General features: G+C 46.1%; 1 protein-coding gene across 3 annotated transcripts in view; it reads left to right on the top strand.

Moving 5' to 3' along the window:
* LOC118362108 (semaphorin-5A-like) overlaps nt 1-19,903 on the top strand; it is a 365,802-nt gene extending 345,899 nt beyond the window's left edge. Inside the window, exons 18-23 of one of the 3 annotated variants that reach the window (XM_052500408.1) lie at nt 6,120-6,290; nt 6,527-6,682; nt 8,715-8,759; nt 9,084-9,295; nt 15,793-16,026; nt 18,633-19,903. In XM_052500408.1, coding sequence (XP_052356368.1) covers nt 6,120-6,290; nt 6,527-6,682; nt 8,715-8,759; nt 9,084-9,295; nt 15,793-15,894 — 686 coding nt within the window. In that variant the 3' untranslated portion in view covers nt 15,895-16,026; nt 18,633-19,903. The remainder of the gene's footprint in view (nt 1-6,119; nt 6,291-6,526; nt 6,683-8,714; nt 8,760-9,083; nt 9,296-15,792; nt 16,027-18,632) is intronic. The other 2 variants (XM_052500392.1, XM_052500397.1) reach the window with 2 other exon arrangements.
* The last annotated feature ends 3,167 nt before the right edge of the window (nt 19,904-23,070 follow it).

Consider the following 23,070-nt stretch of genomic DNA (forward strand, 5'->3'; position numbering starts at 1 on the left):
GAGAGAGACAGAGAGAGAGAGACAGAGAGAGAGAGAGAGAGAGAGAGAGAGAGAGAGAGAGAGAGAGAGAGAGAGAGAGAGAGTTATGTCTGACGTACGTCTGGTTTTTGAAACAAATGAATCTTTCCTGGTTTTCCACGGCGGCCGGTCGAGATGAGACTATCCTTCAGGCACGGGAAGGAATCGACTTCTGTGTCAGTTTACGATAGGGAAAATACAGAAAGATGACAAAACCAGGGCAAACTTCAATTTCCCCCCAGCCAGCACCTTACAGGCCGAGATGTTTAAAAACAATTCTGGAATTGTCCGGAAAATATACTTTTCTCATCAGATGAAGTCAAAAGATTTTGTTCCAAGTGATTGCTGAGAGACGTTCATTTTTTGGGGGCGGTCCTTGGACAAAGACAGAACAGCTCAATGAGATTGTTTTCTTATCCTGACATGTCGTTGAGACATTACAGTTCTTGGACAAAGCAAAAAGTGCACAATGAGAGTTTGTAGTTGTCCTGTTGCCAAGACGTTACAGTATTCTGAAAGGTTGTGTTTCATCCAGATGCTAAAACAGCCCCCTCCTGAACCCCCTCATCTCCTCCCCCCTCCCACCATACTCTCCTGTCCTCCCTCCTCCCTCCATATCATCACCTCCCCCTCCCTCCATACTCTCATGTCCTCCCTCCTCCCTCCATATCATCACCTCCCCCCTCCCTCCATACTCTCCTGTCCTCCCTCCTCCCTCCATATCAAAACCTCCCCCCTCCCTCCATACTCTCATGTCCTCCCTCCTCCCCCCTCCCTCCATACTCTCCTGTCCTCCCTCCTCCCTCCATATCAACTCCTCCCCCTCCCTCCATACTCTCCTGTCCCCCCTCCTCCCTCCATATCATCTCCTCCCCCTCCCTCCATATCATCTCCTCCCTCCTCCCTCCATACTCTCCTGTCCTCCCTCCTCCCTCCATACTCTCCTGTCCTCCCTCCTCCCTCCATACTCTCCTGTCCTCCCTCCTCCCTCCATATCATCTCCTCCCCCTCCCTCCATTACTCTCCTGTCCTCCCTCCATATCAACTCCTCCCCCCTCCCTCCATACTCTCCTGTCCTCCCTCCTCCCTCCATATCATCTCCTCCCCCCTCCCTCCATACTCTCCTGTCCTCCCTCTTCCCTCCATATCAACTCCTCCCCCCTCCCTCCATTACTCTCCTGTCCTCCCTCCTCCCTCCATATCAACTCCTCCCCCTCCCTCCATACTCTCCTGTCCTCCCTCCTCCCTCCATATCATCTCCTCCCCCCTCCCTCCATACTCTCCTGTCCTCCCTCCTCCCTCCATATCAACTCCTCCCCCCTCCCTCCATTACTCTCCTGTCCTCCCTCCTCCCTCCATATCAACTCCTCCCCCTCCCTCCATACTCTCCTGTCCTCCCTCCTCCCTCCATATCAACTCCTCCCCCCTCCCTCCATACTCTCCTGTCCGCCCTCCTCCCTCCATATCAACTCCTCCCCCCTCCCTCCATACTCTCCTGTCCTCCTCCTCCCTCCATACTCTCCTGTCCTCCCTCCTCCCTCCATATCAACTCCTCCCCCCTCCCTCCATACTCTCCTGTCCTCCCTCCTCCCTCCATATCAACTCCTCCCCCCTCCCTCCATACTCTCCTGTCCTCCCTCCTCCCGCCATATCAACTCCTCCCCCCTCCCTCCACACTCTCCTGTCCTCCCCCCTCCCTCCATACTCTCCTGTCCTCCCTCTTCCCTCCATATCAACTCCTCCCCCCTCCCTCCATACTCTCCTGTCCTCCCTCCTCCCTCCATACTCTCCTGTCCTCCCTCCTCCCTCCATACTCTCCTGTCCTCCCTCCTCCCTCCATATCAACTCCTCCCCCCTCCCTCCATACTCTCCTGTCCTCCCTCCTCCCTAGATATCATCTCCTCCCCCCTCCCTCCATACTCTCCTGTCCTCCCTCCTCCCTCCATATCAACTCCTCCCCCCTCCCTCCATTACTCTCCTGTCCTCCCTCCTCTCTCCATATCAACTCCTCCCCCCTCCCTCCATACTCTCCTGTCCTCCCTCCTCCCTCCATATCAACTCCTCCCCCCTCCCTCCATACTCTCCTGTCCTCCCTCCTCCCTCCATATCATCTCCTCCCCCCTCCCTCCATACTCTCCTGTCCTCCCTCCTCCCTCCGTATCATCTCCTCCCCCCTCCCTCCATACTCTCCTGTCCTCCCTCTTCCCTCCATATCAACTCCTCCCCCCTCCCTCCATACTCTCCTGTCCTCCCTCCTCCCTCCATACTCTCCTGTCCTCCCTCCTCCCTCCATACTCTCCTGTCCTCCCTCCTCCCTCCATATCAACTCCTCCCCCCTCCCTCCATACTCTCCTGTCCTCCCTCCTCCCTAGATATCATCTCCTCCCCCCTCCCTCCATACTCTCCTGTCCTCCCTCCTCCCTCCATATCAACTCCTCCCCCCTCCCTCCATTACTCTCCTGTCTTCCCTCCTCTCTCCATATCAACTCCTCCCCCCTCCCTCCATACTCTCCTGTCCTCCCTCCTCCCTCCATATCAACTCCTCCCCCCTCCCTCCATACTCTCCTGTCCTCCCTCCTCCCTCCATATCAACTCCTCCCCCTCCCTCCATACTCTCCTGTCCTCCCTCCTCCCTCCATATCATCTCCTCCCCCCTCCCTCCATACTCTCTGTCCTCCCTCCTCCTCCATACTCTCCTGTCCTCCCTCCTCCCTCCATACTCTCCTGTCCTCCCTCCTCCCTCCATATCAACTCCTCCCCCCTCCCTCCATACTCTCCTGTCCTCCCTCCTCCCTAGATATCATCTCCTCCCCCCTCCCTCCATACTCTCCTGTCCTCCCTCCTCCCTCCATATCAACTCCTCCCCCCTCCCTCCATTACTCTCCTGTCCTCCCTCCTCCCTCCATATCAACTCCTCCCCCCTCCCTCCATACTCTCCTGTCCTCCCTCCTCCCTCCATATCAACTCCTCCCCCCTCCCTCCATACTCTCCTGTCCTCCCTCCTCCCTCCATATCAACTCCTCCCCCCTCCCTCCATACTCTCCTGTCCTCCCTCCTCCCTAGATATCAACTCCTCCCCCCTCCCTCCATACTCTCCTGTCCTCCCCCTCCCTCCATACTCTCCTGTCCTCCCTCCTCCCTCCATATCAACTCCTCCCCCTCCCTCCATACTCTCCTGTCCTCCCTCCTCCCTCCATACTCTCCTGTCCTCCCTCCTCCCTCCATATCAACTCCTCCCCCCTCCCTCCATACTCTCCTGTCCTCCCTCCTCCCTCCATATCAACTCCTCCCCCCTCCCTCCATACTCTCCTGTCCTCCCTCCTCCCTAGATATCAACTCCTCCCCCCTCCCTCCATACTCTCCTGTCCTCCCTCCTCCCTCCATATCATCTCCTCCCCCTTCCCTCCATTACTCTCCTGTCCTCCCTCCTCCCTCCATATCAACTCCTCCCCCTCCCTCCATACTCTCCTGTCCTCCCTCCATATCATCTCCTCCCCCTCCCTCCATACTCTCCTGTCCTCCCTCCTCCCTACATATCAACTCCTCCCCCTCCCTCCATACTCTCCTGTCCTCCCTCCTCCCTACATATCAACTCCTCCCCCTCCCTCCATACTCTCCTGTCCTCCCCTCCTCCATACTCCATATCAACTCCTCCCCCCTCCCTCCATACTCTCCTGTCCTCCCTCCTCCCTCCATATCAACTCCTCCCCCTCCCCTCCTCTCCTGTCCTCCCTCCTCCATACTCTCCTCCCTCCCTCCATACTCCTCCCTCCTCCCTCCATACTCCCTGTATCCCTCTTCCTCCCCTCCTCCCCTCCATACTCTCCTGTCCTCCCTCCTCCCTAGATATCAACTCCTCCCCCTCCCTCCATACTCTCCTGTCCTCCCTCCTCCCTCCATACTCTCCTCCTCCCTCCCCTCCATACCTCCTGTCCTCCCCCCTCCCTCCATACTCTCCTGTCCTCCCCCCCCCTCCATACTCTCCTGTCCTCCCTCTCCCTCCATATCAACTCCTCCCCCTCCCTCCATACTCTCCTGTCCTCCCTCCATATCAACTCCTCCCCCTCCCTCCATACTCTCCTGTCCTCCCTCCTCCCTCCATATCAACTCCTCCCCCCCTCCCTCCATACTCTCCTGTCCTCCCTCCTCCATAGATATCAACTCCTCCCCCTCCTCCCTCCATACCCCCCCTCCCTCCATACTCTCCTGTCCTCCCTCCCATATCAACTCCCTCCATACTCTCCTGTCCTCCCTCCTCCCTCCATATCAACTCCTCCCCCCTCCCTCCATACTCTCCTGTCCTCCCTCCTCCCTCCATATCAACTCCTCCCCCTCCCTCCATACTCTCTGTCCTCCTGTCCTCCTCCTCCTCCATATCAACTCCTCCCCCTCCCTCCATACTCTCCTGTCCTCCCTCCTCCCTCCATATCATCTCCTCCCCCCTCCCTCCATACTCTCCTGTCCTCCCTCCATATCAACTCCTCCCCCCTCCCTCCATACTCTCCTGTCCTCCCTCCTCCCTCCATATCAAATCCAAACTGGCTTCCTTTGACACTTGTTTTTTGATGTGCCAGAACCATTCACAAGGGAGTCCAAATGCTCGCTGGCTTCCCTTGCATTCAGTGTTACGGGGTTGCAACAATTTCATACTCTTTATTTATTACCCTTTTTCTCCCCAATTGGTAGTTACAGTCTTGTCCCATCGCTGCAGCTCTCGTGCGGACTCGGGAGAGGCGACGATCAAGAGCCATGCGTCCTCTGAAACACAAACCCGCCAGCCGCACCAATGTGTTGGAGGAAACACCGGCCGCCACAAGGAGTCACGAGAGTGCAACGGGACAAGGACATCCCAGCCAGCCAGCCAAACCCTCCCCTAACCCCGACAACGCTCATGGGTCTCCCGGGTCACAGCCGGCTGTGGCACAGCCTGGAATCGAACCTGGATCTGTAGTGAAGCCTGCGATGCAGTGCCTTACACGGAACCCAAACGGGCTGCGTGGGCCATCATGCAAAACTGTATTTTGTCCCCCTACACCAAATGCGATCACGACACGCAGGTTCAAATATCAAAACAAACTCTGAACCAATGACATTAATTTGGGGACAGGTCGAAAAGCATTAAACATTTATGGCAATTTCGTTAGTTAGCTTGCACTTGCTAGCTAATTTGTCCAGGGATATAAACGTTGAGTTTTTATTTTACCTGAAACGCACAAGGTCTTCTACTCCAACAATTAATCCACACATAAAACGGCCAACCGAATCGTTTCTAGTCCTCTCTCCTCCTTTCAGGCTTTTTCATATTTGAACTTATGGTGATTGGCATCTATACTTTTACCACGACAGCCGGCAAAACATTTCATCTTTCAATCACCCACGTGGGTGTAACCAATGAGGAGATGACACGTGGGTATCTGCTTCTGTAAATCAATGAGGAGATGGGAGAGGCAGGACATACACCGCGATCTGCGTCAGAAATAGAAAGGACTTCTATTTTAGCCCTTGGCATCGCAGACACTTGTTGGCATGCGCGAGCAGTGTGGGTACAATAATTGAATAATATAGATTTCTAAATGTATTTTGCGACGCTCGCACACGTGACGTGTCCAGTCTGGTCAGCATGTTAGACCGCGTCGCCACTCGGGAGGCTGTCATAATCCTTTTGAACAGACAGTATCAGATAGATGGAATGGGAGATACCTAGTAGGTTGTACAACTGAATGCATTCAATTGAAATGTGTCTTCATGGCTGTTTCGCTCGCTTGGATTCTTTCTCCGGTGACATACATGCAGCCACTTGCAAATCCAAGGACAATTCTGAAACACAGAGAGACTAAAAACATATCAATGTAAATATATATATTTTTTACTTATTTTTTTCTTGGTCAATTTTTGGGGAAGCCTGGTTTCCCTTGGCAACCTTGAATACACTCCACTGACAGGAACACATACAGACATGGGAACACATACAGACATGGGAACACATACTCATGTAGACACATACTGACATGGGTACACATACTCACGTAGATATACACACATGCCTACACCAACCTCTTGTTCTCCACAACACCTGTCTCCCTCTCTCTCCTGCTGTGTAGTGGATGGTAGCTGGTCGTGCTGGTCTGGCTGGTCTAAGTGTTCAGTGACGTGTGGAGGGGGACACTATACGAGGTCACGCACCTGCAACAACCCCCCACCAGCCTACGGAGGAGATATCTGTCTGGGACTACACACTGAAGAGGCTCTCTGTAACATACAATCGTGTCCAGGTACACACACATACACACACAGTCACAGTCACACACACACACACACACACACACACGTCACATGCAACCTGCTTTAGTTCCTGTCTGTCTACTAGCTGTTTGTGAGAAAGTTGTTTGTTTGCTAGAAACATTCATTGTTCATAATGATTTGTCTCTTGGCAGTTGTTACACAGTTGAATGTAAACGTGTGTACACAGCAGTCCAGTTATAATAGTTTGGTTGTTTTCTGTCTCCAGAGAGTTGGTCTAACTGGTCCCTATGGTGCCAGTGTGACAGTTCTGGGTCCCAGCTGCGGGTTCGACACTGTAATGTCCTGTTCCCTACTGGAAACCAATGTTCAGGAAGTCACACTGAGACCAGGGCCTGCCCACCTGACTCCAACGTTATACCGGGTAATAGAACACACACACACGTGCACACACACACACACGCACACACACACGTGCACACACACACACACACGTGCACACACACACACGTACACACACACACACACACGTGCACACACACATACATACACACACACACACACACGTGCACACACACACACACACACACACACACACACACACACACGTACACACACACACACACACACACACACACACACACACACACACACACACACACACACACACACACACACACACACACACACACACACACACACACACACACACACACACACACGTTGACGTCTTCCACATAGTGTGAATGCACACTTTGGACTATCTAACACTTAGCAACCCATAGATAATAAAACATTTGAATTTCTTCAAAACGGTCTCATCCTTCCCTTTGTAACGTACTCCATGACAGTAGCCGATCTTAGTTTATAAGTATGCTGCAGTGTTATGACAGTTACCTAATTAGGGGATAAGTGTGAATCGCTTTATTTGTCTGAAACACCAGTGTGTGTCTAGCTCCTTATCACTAATCTGTTTTAATGGGAATGGGAATGGGAATAGGAATAGTAATATGAAAAGGAATGGGAATGGGAATGGGAATGGGAATAGGACTGGGAATGGGATTAGGAATAGGAATGGGAATAGGAATGGAAATAGGAATAGGAATGGGAATGGGAATGGGAATGGGAATGGGAATAGGAATGGGAATGGGAATGGGAATAGGAATGGGAATAGGAATGGGAATAGGAATGGAAATGGGAATAGGAATGGGAATATGAATGGGAATAGGAATAGAAATATGAAAAGGAATGGGAATGGGAATAGGAATAGGAATAGAAATATGAAAAGGAATGGGAATGGGAATAGGAATAGGAATAGGAATGGGAATGGGAATAGGAATGGAAATAGGAATAGGAATGGGAATGGGAATGGGAATGGGAATAGGAATAGGAATGGGAATGGGAATGGGAATGGGAATAGGAATAGGACTAGAAATATGAAAAGGAATGGGAATGGGAATAGGAATAGGAATGGGAATGGGAATAGGAATGGAAATAGGAATAGGAATAGGAATGGGAATGGGACTAGGAATGGGAATAGGAATGGGAATGGGAATGGGAATAGGAATGGGAATAGGAATAGGAATAGGAATAGGAATGGGAATAGGAATAGAAATATGAAAAGGAATGGGAATGGGAATGGGAATAGGACTGGGAATGGGAATAGAAATAGGAATGGGAATAGGAATGGGAATAGGAATGGGAATAGGAATATAAATATGAAAAGGAATGGGAATGGGAATGGGAATGGGAATAGGACTGGGAATAGGAATGGGAATAGGAATGGAAATAGGAATAGGAATAGGAATGGGAATAGGAATGGGAATAGGAATAGAAATATGAAAAGGAATGGGAATGGGAATGGGAATAGGACTGGGAATAGGAATGGGAATAGGAATGGAAATAGGAATGGGAATGGGAATAGGAATAGAAATATGAAAAGGAATGGGAATGGGAATGGGAATAGGAATGGGAATAGGAATGGGAATAGGAATGGGAATAGGAATGGAAATAGGAATGGGAATGGGAATAGGAATAGGAATAGGAATGGGAATAGGAATGGGAATAGGAATGGGAATGGGAATAGGAATGGGAATAGGAAAAGGAATAGGAATAGGAATGGGAATGGGAATAGGAATGGGAATAGGAATGGGAATGGGAATGGGAATAGGAAAAGGAATATGAATAGGAATGGGAATGACCATGCCACTCCAAGGGTCATTAGAAGAGTTGTGTACTTAATTTCTATTAATTAGGCCTGATACACTTACTTATCACTCACTAGTTATCATGTGTTACTTATCATAAGCCTCTTCAGGTGCCTAGTGATGGGCTTCATCATCCTCTGGTTCAGTCTCAATATAATGCTCACACACGTCCCTTGTATCTATCCCGTTGTTCAGGGTAACAAGTCTGTGCTTCTGTTCATTATCTCTTTTTATTTTCTTTATTTAAAGAAGTCTCCATCGCTCGTTCCAGTCAGGAGGAGAGAAGATGTGGAGGTATGAGTGCGTATGTGTTCAATGTAGTGGGATAATGTGATAATGTAGTATTAAAGTGGGATAATGTAGTGGGACAGTGAGATAATGGTGTGTTTTGGTGTGATAATGTAGTGTGATAATGGTGTGTGGTATTGTGATAATGTAATGTGCTAATGTAGTGTGATGGTGTGATAATAAAGTGTGATAATGTAATGTGATAATGCAATTCGATAATGTAACGTGATGGTGTAATAATGAAGTGTGGTAGCGTGATAATGTGGTGTGATAGTGTGATCATGGTGTGTGGTAGTGTGATAATGTATTCTCTCAACTTCCCTTCTCCAGATTTCAACGTGTTCCATATGATCGCTGTAGGCCTGAGTAGTTCTATCCTGGGTTGTTTGGTCACCTTACTGGTGTACACCTACTGCCAGCGCTATCAGCAGCAGTCTCACGATGCTACAGTCATCCACCCCATCTCAGCATCACCACTCAACACCTCCATCACTAACCACATCAACAAACTGGACAAATACGACTCCTTGGAGGCCATTAAGGTTTGTATACTAACACACTCTGTGTAAGTCTAGGATCTTCCAGGCTCACCTATATATATTTTTTATTAATTTATTTAACCTTTATTTAACTAGGCAATTCAATTCAGAACAAATTCTTATTTTACAATGACGGCCCAGGAACAGTGGGTTAACTGCCTTGTTTAGGGGCAGAAAGACATATTTTTACCTTGTCAGCTCACCTGTTGTATTTGGTGCATGTTACAGATGAAATGTGATCTGGTCTATAGTACTGCAACCCCCTGGGCTGGTCTATAGTACTGTAAACCACTGGGCTGGTCTATAGTACTGTAAACCACTGGGCTGGTCTATAGTACTGTAAACCACTGGGCTGGTCTATAGTACTGTAAACCACTGGGCTGGTCTATAGTACTGTAAACCACTGGGCTGGTCTATAGTACTGTAAACCACTGGGCTGGTCTATAGTACTGTAAACCACTGGGCTGGTCTATAGTACTGTAAACCACTGGGCTGGTCTATAGTACTGTAAACCACTGGGCTGGTCTATAGTACTGTAACCCCCTGGGCTGGTCAATAGTACTGTAAACCACTGGGCTGGTCTATAGTACTGTAAACCACTGGGCTGGTCTATAGTACTGTAAACCCCTGGGCTGGTCTATAGTACTGTAACCCCCTGGGCTGGTCTATAGTACTGTAAACCACTGGGCTGGTCTATAGTACTGTAAACCACTGGGCTGGTCTATAGTACTGTAAACCACTGGGCTGGTCTATAGTACTGTAACCCCCTGGGCTGGTCTATAGTACTGTAAACCACTGGGCTGGTCTATAGTACTGTAAACCCCTGGGCTGGTCTATAGTACTGTAAACCACTGGGCTGGTCTATAGTACTGTAAACCACTGGGCTGGTCTATAGTACTGTAAACCACTGGGCTGGTCTATAGTACTGTAAACCACTGGGCTGGTCTATAGTACTGTAAACCACTGGGCTGGTCTATAGTACTGTAAACCACTGGGCTGGTCTATAGTATTGTAACCCCCTGGGCTGGTCTATAGTACTGTAAACCACTGGGCTGGTCTATAGTACTGTAACCCCCTGGGCTGGTCTATAGTACTGTAAACCACTGGGCTGGTCTATAGTACTGTAACCCCCTGGGCTGGTCTATAGTACTGTAAACCCCTGGGCTGGTCTATAGTACTGTAAACCACTGGGCTGGTCTATAGTACTGTAAACCCCTGGGCTGGTCTATAGTACTGTAAACCACTGGGCTGGTCTATAGTACTGTAAACCACTGGGCTGGTCTATAGTACTGTAAACCACTGGGCTGGTCTATAGTACTGTAAACCCCTGTGCTGGTCTATAGCACTGTAAACCCCTGGGCTGGTCTATAGTACTGTAAACCCCTGGGCTGGTCTATAGTACTGTAAACCCCTGAGCTGGTCTATAGTACTGTAAACCCCTGGGCTGGTCTATAGTACTGTAAACCTCTGGGCTGGTCTATAGTATTGTAACCCCCTGGGCTGGTCTATAGTACTGTAAACCACTGGGCTGGTCTATAGTACTGTAAACCCCTGAGCTGGTCTATAGTACTGTAAACCCCTGGGCTGGTCTATAGTACTGTAAACCCCTGGGCTGGTCTATAGTACTGCAACCCCCTGGGCTGGTCTATAGTACTGTAAACCACTGGGCTGGTCTATAGTACTGTAAACCACTGGGCTGGTCTATAGTACTGTAAACCACTGGGCTGGTCTATAGTACTGTAACCCCCCTGGGCTGGTCTATAGTACTGTAAACCACTGGGCTGGTCTATAGTATTTATAACCCCCTGGGCTGGTCTATAGTACTGTAAACCACTGGGCTGGTCTATAGTACTGTAAACCACTATAAACCCCTGGGCTGGTCTATAGTACTGTAAACCACTGGGCTGGTCTATAGTACTGTAAACCTCTGGGCTGGTCTATAGTATTGTAAACCCTGGGCTGGTCTATAGTACTGTAAACCTCTGGGCTGGTCTATAGTACTGTAAACCACTGGGCTGGTCTATAGTACTGTAAACACCTGGGCTGGTCTATAGTACTGTAAACCACTGGGCTGGTCTATAGTATTGTAAACACCTGGGCTGGTCAATAGTACTGTAAACCACTGGGCTGGTCTATAGTACTGTAAACCTCTGGGCTGGTCTATAGTACTGTAAACCTCTGTGCTGGTCTATAGTACTGTAAACCACTGGGCTGGTCTATAGTACTGTAAACCACTGGGCTGGTCTATAGTACTGTAAACCCCTGGGCTGGTCTTAGTACTGTAACCCCTGGGCTGGTCTACTGTAAACCACTGGGCTGGTCTAAAACCACTGGGCTGGTACTGTAACCCCTGGGCTGGTCTATAGTACTGTAAAGACTACTAAACTGGGCTATAGTACTGTAACCCCCTGGGCTGGTCTATAGTACTGTAAACCACTGGGCTTCTATAGTACTGTAAACCCCTTTACTGTAACCCCTAAGTACTGTAAAACCTCTGGGCTGGTCTATAGTACTGTAATAAAGTATTGTAACCCACTGGGCTACTATAGTACTGTAAACCCCTGGGCTGGTCTATAGTACTGTAAACCACTGGGCTGGTCTATAGTACTGTAAACCACTGGGCTGGTCTATAGTACTGTAAACCACTGGGCTGGTCTATAGTACTGTAAACCACTGGGCTTCTATAGTACTGTAAACTGTGCTGGTCTAACACTGTAAACCCCTGGGCTGGTCTATAGTACTGTAAACCCCTGGGCTGGTCTATAGTACTGTAAACCCCTGAGCTGGTCTATAGTACTGTAAACCCCTGGGCTGGTCTATAGTACTGTAAACCTCTGGGCTGGTCTATAGTATTGTAAAGGCTACCCCCTGGGCTGGTCTATAGTACTGTAAACCACTGGGCTGGTCTATAGTACTGTAAACCCCTGAGCTGGTCTATAGTACTGTAAACCCCTGGGCTGGTCTATAGTACTGTAAACCCTGGGCTGGTCTATAGTACTAACCCCTGGGCTGGTCTATAGTACTGTAAACCACTCTGGTCTATAGTACTGTAAACCTGGTCTATAGTACTGTAAACCACTGGGCTGGTCTATAGTACTGTAACCCCCTGGGCTGGTCTATAGTACTGCAACCCCCTGGGCTGGTCTATAGTACTGTAAACCACTGGGCTGGTCTATAGTATTTATAACCCCCTGGGCTGGTCTATAGTACTGTAAACCACTGGGCTGGTCTATAGTACTGTAAACCTCTGGGCTGGTCTATAGTATTGTAAACCCCTGGGCTGGTCTATAGTATTGTAAACCTCTGGGCTGGTCTATAGTACTGTAAACCTGTGGGCTGGTCTATAGTATTGTAAACACCTGGGCTGGTCTATAGTATTGTAAACCTCTGGGCTGGTCTATAGTATTGTAAACACCTGGGCTGGTCTATAGTATTGTAAACCTCTGGGCTGGTCTATAGTATTGTAAACCTCTGGGCTGGTCTATAGTATTGTAGCTCTTCTGTACTTGTGGTCCTGCATCTACCCTGTGTGACTGCACTGTTCTGTGTCTATAGCCATTTAGATGTACACTGCTTTCTCATAAGTTGCTAACAAAATATATCACAATGTACATAGCTTAGGTGACTAAATCGGGCTGAACAGGTTGCAGGTCTTCGTTTTTAATAACAGTAGGAACCTCCTAGTATAAATAAATAATACATCAATAATATTAGTTAGTTAAATTCTCTCTGACCAGATTTCTGTTGACACAAGGCATGGTTTGGAAAGTCAAGTTGAGCCATTATTTTATGCGAGTTAACGTATTGAGTTAGTCTAGCAAGTTAGCCTATTATGTTAGTCTAGCGAGTTAGTCTAGCGAGTTAGCCTATTGAGTTAGTCTAGCGAGTTAGCCTATTGAGTTTGTCTAGCGAGTTAGCCTATTATGTTAGTCTAGCGGGTTAGCCTATTGAGGTAGTCTAGCGAGTTAGTCTAGCGAGTTAGCCTATTATGTTAGTCTAGCGAGTTAGCCTATTGAGTTAGTCTAGCGAGTTAGCCTATTGAGTTTGTCTAGCGAGTTAGCCTATTATGTTAGTCTAGCGAGTTAGCCTATTGAGTTTGTCTAGCGAGTTAGCCTATTATGTTAGTCTAGCGGGTTAGCCTATTGAGGTAGTCTAGCGAGTTAGTCTAGCGAGTTAGCCTATTATGTTAGTCTAGCGAGTTAGCCTATTGAGTTAGTCTAGCAAGTTAGCCTATTATGTTAGTCTAGCGAGTTAGTCTAGCGAGTTAGCCTATTGAGTTAGTCTAGCGAGTTAGCCTATTGAGTTTGTCTAGCGAGTTAGCCTATTATGTTAGTCTAGAGAGTTAGCCTATTATGTTAGTCTAGCGGGTTAGCCTATTGAGGTAGTCTAGCGAGTTAGTCTAGCGAGTTAGCCTATTATGTTAGTCTAGCGAGTTAGCCTATTGAGTTAGTCTAGCAAGTTAGCCTATTATGTTAGTCTAGCGAGTTAGCCTATTGAGTTAGTCTAGCGAGTTAGCCTATTGAGTTTGTCTAGCGAGTTAGCCTATTATGTTAGTCTAGCGAGTTAGCCTATTGAGTTAGTTTAGCGAGTTAGCCTATTGAGTTTGTCTAGCGAGTTAGCCTATTATGTTAGTCTAGCGAGTTAGCCTATTGAGTTTGTCTAGCGAGTTAGCCTATTATGTTAGTCTAGCGGGTTAGCCTATTGAGGTAGTCTAGCGAGTTAGCCTATTGATGTTAGTCTAGTGAGTTAGCCTATTGAGTTTGTCTAGCAAGTTAGCCTATTATGTTAGTCTAGCGGGTTAGCCTATTGAGTTAGTCTAGCGAGTTAGCCTATTGAGTTTGTCTAGCGAGTTAGCCTATTATGTTAGTCTAGCGAGTTAGCCTATTATGTTTGTCTAGCGGGTTAGCCTATTGATGTTAGTCTAGCAAGTCTAGCCCTATTATGTTAGTCTAGTTAGTTAGCCTATTGAGTTAGTCTAGCGAGTTAGCCTATTGAGTTAGTCTAGCGAGTTAGCCTATTGAGTTTGTCTAGCGAGTTAGCCTATTATGGTAGTCTAGCGGGTTAGCCTATTGAGGTAGTCTAGCGAGTTAGTCTAGCGAGTTAGCCTATTATGTTAGTCTAGCGAGTTAGCCTATTGAGTTTGTCTAGCGAGTTAGCCTATTATGTTAGTCTAGCAAGTTAGCCTATTGAGGTAGTCTAGCGAGTTAGTCTAGCGAGTTAGCCCATTATGTTAGTCTAGCGAGTTAGCCTATTGAGTTTGTCTAGCGAGTTAGCCTATTACGTTAGTCTAGCGAGTTAGCCTATGGAGGTAGTCTAGCGAGTTAGCCTATTATGTTAGTTTAGCGAGTTAGCCTATTGAGGTAGTCTAGCGAGTTAGCCTATTATGTTAGACTAGCGAGTTAGCCTATTGAGTTAGTCTAGCGAGTTAGCCCATTATGTTAACCTAGCAAGTTAGCCTATTGAGTTAGCCTAGCAAGTTAGCCTATTGAGTTAGTCTAGCGAGTTAGCCTATTGAGTTAGTCTAGCGAGTTAGCCTATTGAGTTAGTCTAGCAAGTTAGCCTATTATGTTAGTCTAGCAAGTTAGCCTATTGAGTTAGTCTAGCGAGTTAGCCTATTGAGTTAGTCTAGCGAGTTAGCCTATTATGTTAGTCTAGCGATTTAGCCTATTATGTTAGTCTAGCGAGTTAGCCTATTATGTTAGTTTAGCGAGTTAGCCTATTATGTTAGTTTAGCGAGTTAGTCTATTGTGTTAGTCTTGCGAGTTAGCCTATTATGTTAGTTCAGCGAGTTAGCCTATTGTGTTAGTCTAGCGAGTTAGCCTATTGTGTTAGTCTAGCGAGTTAGCCTATTATGTTAGTTTAGCTAGTGTGGACAGAGAGCTAACTTTCAGAAGAGTATCCATCTTCTATAAATGACTGAACAGACACACTGTCTAAAGTGAACGGATTCTCTGGTGCAGAACTAATATCTTGGAATGCAGTTTTCATAGCAGAATAAAGATTTGAGAAGTGTCCATCTATCATGTAATTAGAGTCTGGTGTGTGAGTGGAATCCAGTTTGCAGCTATGGACAGAGAAAAATGAATATGGACAATGCTTAGTCTTTATTTTCTGAGGAGTATTCTGCCTCAGTCTTTACTCTTGTTTAATAGCTGGGTTGTACTTTTGAATATACATTTTTAAAACAAAGTGCAATGAGTGATTCTGTCATTTTATTTTGTAATATAGGGAAAAGATGAACACCTGGCACCACTATAATAATAATGACTAAAATAACATCTTTATCATTTAGGTGAGCTCTGAAAGATTGAGTGCCATTGAGACAAAGGCAGTGAGTTTAGCTGAAATATTGTCATTTTGAATGCCGCCATAGTGTGTCCTACCTTATAGAGGGCATAGGATGACCATGTGGTCCCTTGGGTACAGTAGAACTTCATCCATTGTCTCATCCTTTGTGGATCCATTAAGGATGACTCTTGCCCGTTCCTCTCCTCCCGCAGCCCGATGTGTCTGTACTCTTGACCCTGGACGACCCCGGCATGTGCCAGCCTCTGTCTACTAACATGGGCGTGTCCATGCGTGGCTTGGAGATTTTCTACTAACTTTCTACTGACTTCTGACCTCTACAACATCCCGCCTCTTGACCCACCTCCTAGCCTATGAACAACCTCCTTCCACTTCCTCTTCCTCTCCACCGTGCCCCCACTTCCTGTGATGCTTCCTGTGTGCGTCAGGTCAGGGTAGATTCAGTTTCTCTGTCGTTGCTCAGGAATCCCATTCTTTCATACTCATCCCATAGGGCCAGGGGAAGGCAATTGCGGTCCTCGGGAGCCGTAATGTCTGCTGGTTTTCTCTTCTCTCTCTGGTACTTAGTCAGTCAGTCAGTCAGTAGCTTTGGTGCTTTTAGGGATAGCGCATCTCTCGTATATCGCGCTTCACTTTGTTCAGGCTTTTAATTGATCCAGTCATGTTGATCAATTCGTTGATTGATCTGAGAGTGCGCTCACCTGGTCTCCCAGGTCTAGATCAGCTGGTCTCCCAGGTCTAGATCAGCTGGTCTCCCAGGTCTAGATCAGCTGGTCTCCCAGGTCTAGATCAGCTGGTCTCCCAGGTCTAGATCAGCTGGTCTCCCAGGTCTGGATCTGAAGGAAATAATGAAAACCAGCAGACATTGTGGCTCCTCAGAACCAGAGTTGTCCACCCCTGCCATTGGATTACCCATAGACCTTTGAGAAGGCAGTGTATTTTCCACTCATCTCTTTCCGTTCTGAAACGTCCGCCATGTTCTGACACCTTTCATCTGCATGTGTTGGTTGTTCTATGTTCTGTCTTCCCCTTTATTTCACCCTTCGTATTGGTTCTGTTATTCTAAAGTGAAGTGATGGGTTACCATGGAGAAAGAGAACTTGTTGTAAACTCATTTCACTGTCTCCGTAGCTGTCTGCTTTCTCTCTCTATGTCTAATGCCACCCAAACAGCTTTTGTTGAACTGCACTAAAAACACTATAAAGTCAGATTAGAAGAAGCCTGGTTAATTGTTGAGTTCAGCCATGGGACCACTAAGAGATACTAGATATTACAGTTTTAGACTGATTTAGACTTTTAAGAAATAAAGGTGAGCATAAAATGGGTAGTTTATTAATTCAATTTTTAGACATGGAAATTGACTTTTTAGACTCAAGTAATAACACATTATTTGGACATTGAGTTATGTTTTGTCGGTCACTCAATGCAAGTCATGAAAATGTAATGGGGATAGAATAATATTATAGAATTATTATAAAATAATATTATAGAATTATTATAAAATAATATTATAGAATTATTATAGAATAATATTATAGAATTATTATAGAATAATATTATAGAATTATTATAGAACAATATTATAGAATTATTATAGAATAATATTATAGAATTATTATAGAATAATATTATAGAATTATTATAGAATAATATTATAGAATTATTATAGAATAATATTATAGAATTATTATAGAATAATATTATAGAATTATTATAGAATAATATTATAGAATTATTATAGAATAATATTATATGTGCTCAGCGTTCACATCTCCCGTGAATTCATATACGGATCCATCAATCAAGAACAAAATGCAGCATCATCACCTGCTGAATTATTTCGCCTCCAGGGACTTTCAGGGTAGACTTATCTAGGACCGGGATGATACCAGTATCGCGATACTCGTTACTAGCTTGGCATTTAAACAAAACACAAAGCGGATCTAACTTCTTTAGGAAAACAGCCCTAATGGTGGAAACAAACATCATTATATTTTCACCTCCATTCACATGTATTTATTTGCCAAGCTATAGCACACAACATTTTACATACAGCAGGTTTTTAAAGGTCCAAAGAGTTTGTATCGTCACAGCCTTACACTTCATGGCCAAATTTATGAGACAGAGGGACACACAACAATTAAACAACCTGCTGAGGTTGTACTGAGCTCACAGAACCGTATGGTATCTTCACAGAACCACACGGCATCTTCACAGAACCATACGGCCTCTTCACAGACCCATACGGTATCTTCACAGAACCATAGAGAAGGGCAGAACAGAGATACCCTGTGGCGCTTCCTTATATTCTGACTTGATTATTCACTGGCAGGCTGATGTGGAGCCATTAGAGACGAGATCAGTAGACCTTGTTATCTCACCATAGTACACTGTACTTCCTCAGCGGTTATTATTGTTGCCAGCCTGTTGTTATCGTCAATGCTCTGGCCTTGTTCTTTGAGATGGTATGCTTCATTCATGCAGTGACCTCCCATTGATTGTTATGTTGTTGCTCCAATGATTATTTTCCTGTTGGATACATTCCCTTTAGCTTTAGCTTTTTCATTCGCCATTTCGACTGAAGCATCAGAATAAACTGGGTGGTTTGAGGCCATGAATGCTGATTGGCTGACAGCCGTGGTATATCAGACCGTATACCACGTTGTATGACAAAACATGTATTTTTACTGTTCTAATGACGTTGGTAACCAGTTTATAATAGCAATAAGGCACCTCTGGGGTTTGTGGTATGTGGCCTCTTTGCGTCGTGCCTAAGAATAGCCCTTAGCCGTGGTATTGGCCATGTACCACACCCCCTCGGGCCTTATTGTTTAATTATACCATGGTGTTTCAATACAGTTGACACTAACTCTCTCTTCTCTCTCTCTCCCTGTGTCTCATCCTCTTCCTCATTCCCTTCCTTTTTTCCTCTTTTCCTCTTCCCTCTTCATCATCATCTTCCTCATACTCTTCCTCTCCATCTTCCTCTTCCTCCCCCTCTTTCTCTTTCTCTTTCTCTCTCTGTCCTTCACAGGCTTTCAATAAGAACAACCTGATTCTGGAGGAAAGAAATAAGTACTTCAACCCCCAGCGAGCCGGGAAGATTTACACCAATTCATACTTCACTGACCTCAACACTTACGATGACTATTAACCCTTTGTTGGGCTACAGCATCGGGGAGACACACCCTTGTGCAGACAACAACCCCACACCACTCGTTATGACAATGTCCTATATTTTTCCACCTCGTAATGAAATCTATTACGTTTTATGTGGGACCCTCCCGCTCTGGGACCCATTGGCAACAGCCATCCAATCAAATTACAGCCACACGGCGATGTCATCGAAGGGACAGGCCCAAAAAGGAAACTCGAAGAGCTTTCTGAATGGGAAGGACCCTGCTGTGATTTCCTGTCACTCTCTTGTCCCAGAACTGTGTCGGTTCCGGGGGAAGAAAACAAACCAACTGCTTTGCATGATTTTCTCTGTCACTCTGTTCAGTTTTGCATGGTTGGTAGTGGGCAGGCAGGCAGGCAGGCAGGCAGGCAGGCAGGCAGGCAGGCAGGCAGGCAGGCAGGCCACTCACTGTCCGCTGTGCTAGTGTCCTACAGAGGACCCCAAAGGGGTGGCGTTAGTTATGCCTGATGAATTTGATCCAACTATAATGCTCAACGGTAGATAGTCAAGTGCTTAGCGTACCCAGAGTAACTGTCACTCAATAGCTTCCCCAGGTTGTTGTGGATTTAAACCAATTACAACTCTGCATTATTGTAGACTTTTGTTAAACCAATCTTGTTCTATACGTCTACCGTTGAGTAACTAAAATACCAGTCCTTTTGTTTAAAGAGGGGTTATTCAAATAAAGACAGGATGTAGATATTTTAGAGATGTTTCTCTTACGGGGCTGGCGTTGGTGTAGCAGTTAGCGGTGGTTGAGATATCAGTGTATAATCTTTCTTGCTTTTTGTTGATGTTATTGTACAGTAAGCTCATTTGGAAGCATATTTCTCTGTGTCTTTATAGGTCCATTTACTCAATGTCAGTGTTAAAGTCAATCATTTGAAATTTGAGTAGAAGAAATTGCCCGGGAAATATATAAGTAGATCATGTTCAAACTGCCATCATACTTGTTCATATTTTTTTCATTTGTGGTACTTTTCAAGGTGAAACATCTCTCTTTTGTTTAAGGATGTACATCCATATTCAGTATGTTGATTTCTTCAATGTTTTCAATTGTAACTTTTTTTTTTTGTTGAAACGTTTGCTTGTTTTATTGTGGATAAATAAAATGAAAACGCTTGGTATACCTCAGGGTTGTCAATGTCTACACCAACTAACCAAACCACACTCTAACATCGAAGAACAGTACTTACCATTGGCAGAGCTATGTGAATCAATCAAGACCACAGTAATACTCTTTTAGCCTTTGCAAGAATCCATAGTGAATCCACAGTGAATCCACAGTGAATCCATAGTGAATCCATAGTGAATCCACAGTGAATCCACAGTGAATCCATAGTGAATCCATAGTGAATCCATAGTGAATCCATAGTGAATCCATAGTGAATCCACAGTGAATCCACAGTGAATCCATAGTGAATCCATAGTGAATCCATAGTGAATCCACAGTGAATCCATAGTGAATCCACAGTGAATCCACAGTGAATCCATAGTGAATCCACAGTGAATCCATAGTGAATCCATAGTGAATCCATAGTGAATCCATAGTGAATCCACAGTGAATCCACAGTGAATCCATAGTGAATCCACAGTGAATCCATAGTGAATCCATAGTGAATCCATAGTGAATCCACAGTGAATCCACAGTGAATCCACAGTGAATCCATAGTGAATCCATAGTGAATCCACAGTGAATCCACAGTGAATCCACAGTGAATCCATAGTGAATCCACAGTGAATCCATAGTGAATCCATAGTGAATCCACAGTGAATCCACAGTGAATCCACAGTGAATCCATAGTGAATCCACAGTGAATCCACAGTGAATCCACAGTGAATCCATAGTGAATCCACAGTGAATCCATAGTGAATCCATAGTGAATCCACAGTGAATCCACAGTGAATCCATAGTGAATCCATAGTGAATCCACAGTGAATCCACAGTGAATCCATAGTGAATCCATAGTGAATCCATAGTGAATCCACAGTGAATCCACAGTGAATCCATAGTGAATCCACAGTGAATCCACAGTGAATCCACAGTGAATCCATAGTGATGAATGGCATCAGCAGCGATGGAAGGATATGTGAAGGATGCAGAGAGCGAGTGGTTAGGTCTAATTGGTCTACAGTATATGACGTGGCGATGCACAGCAGTGTTATCCTCCATCAACCTTAAACCTGACGGGCCATCTGTGTGCAAAGGGTAATGAAATGTGTATGTGAGTTATTAGTCACCTCCGTCAGTGGGCTCCTTACGGTGAGAGTGCTGATCCAGACAGAATCGATTCTGACCCAGGAGAATCAATCTCAGTTTACCTTGACTCCACTTTACCTCAGAGAAAGATGGAGCTGGGCATCTCAGGGCCCTACACAACTCCGGATGCACGTTTTGGGTGTCTGGAGGAAGGCTCCGAGGTTGTATGGGGGCAGTGTGTGAGGTCTCATGGAAATTTCCTCTATTTACCAAATCATGAGCGCAAACCACACACAAGTCAGAGTTAGTTATCAAAGTCCATCTTTAATTATATCAGCTCTATCACAATCCTGTCAGATAAATTCAGTGTCTCTCAATGAATTCTCTGAGAGACCCCCTACATTGCAACTGAGATCCTTTAATAGCAAAGAACACACATAGTCAGACAGCATAGACATAATAAATCGTTCAGCTTTGTCTCCTTACTCAAACCCCAGAACCATAAACCAACCCTCCATATCCACAGGCATATATCAAATTGTCATTTAGATACAACCGATTCTAAATACAACCAATCCTGGACAAACTCACGGAGAGCATAGAATGATTCCAGACACTGCCATCCTCCTCTCCCCGATGGGAAAAGTAGGGAGTGACTGGCACACAGACACAGTGGAGCAAAAGATATGTTTACACATGATGACACCTTGACCTCTCCCCTCTCTGCGGCCCATGCAACTTAGTCTTGACATAGAACAGATAACTGCAACCCCGCCACAGTTTTATACAAAAATAACATTCTGTTGAAAAGTAACTTAAAAACATATGATGAATATAAAACATCTTACCTATGTTACCAACCAATTCTGATTATTCCCCAACAGAGGGTGTGTTTGAGTTGTACAGTCGTCATGGTTTCTCTTGATGCTGCAGCTACACACACTTCAATACACTTGATGAGCTTTGGCTATCCACACTGACATTAGCCCTGTGGATCCACACTGACATTAGCCCTGTGGATCCACACTGACCATAGCCCTGTGGATCCACACTGACATTAGCCCTGTGGATCCACACTGACCATAGCCCTGTGGATCGACACTGACATTAGCCCTGTGGATCCACACTGACAATAGCCCTGTGGATCCACACTGACAATAGCCCTGTGGATCCACACTGACCATAGCCCTGTGGATCCACACTGACAATAGCCCTGTGGATCCACACTGACAATAGCCCTGTGGATCCACACTGACCATAGCCCTGTGGATCCACACTGACATTAGCCCTGGGGACTCAAACTGACATTAGCCCTGTGGATCCACACTGACCATAGCCCTGTGGATCCACACTGACATTAGCCCTGTGGATCCACACTGACATTAGCCCTGGGGACTCAAACTGACATTAGCCCTGTGGATCCACACTGACATTAGCCCTGTGGATCCACACTGACAATAGCCCTGTGGATCCACACTGACATTATCACTGAGGACCCACACTGGCATTAGCCCTGTGGACCCACACTGGCATTAGCCCTGTGGATCCACACTGACATAAGCCCTGTGGATCCACACTGACATTAGCCCTGTGGATCCACACTAACATTAGCCCTGTGGATCCACACTGACATTAGCCCTGTGGATCGACACTGACATTAGCCCTGTGGATCCACACTGACATTAGCCCTGTGGATCCACACTGACATTAGCCCTGTGGATCCACACTGACATTAGCCCTGTGGATCCACACTGACATTAGGCCTGTGGATCCACACTGACTTTAGTCTCAGTCTCACTCAGAGAGAAGTTCACAGGTCAGGACTTGGCCTCATCGTGTGCCTTTTATACGTAGGACCAGACAAATAAGTTAACGAATAAACACCTTCCCCTCTATATGTGTCTCTATCTCCACTTTCCCAATACTAAATGTGTAACCTTGATGTAACTAGGCAAGTCAGTTAAGAAGAAATGATTATTTACAATGACGGACTACCGGGGAACTACCGGGGAACTACCGGGAACCTTGTTCACGGGCAGAACGACAGATTTTGTACATTGTCAACTCAGGGATTCGATCCAGGGACCTTTCAAT

The sequence above is a fragment of the Oncorhynchus keta genome, chromosome 4 (assembly GCF_023373465.1).
Source record: "Oncorhynchus keta strain PuntledgeMale-10-30-2019 chromosome 4, Oket_V2, whole genome shotgun sequence".
NCBI lineage: Eukaryota > Metazoa > Chordata > Actinopteri > Salmoniformes > Salmonidae > Oncorhynchus > Oncorhynchus keta.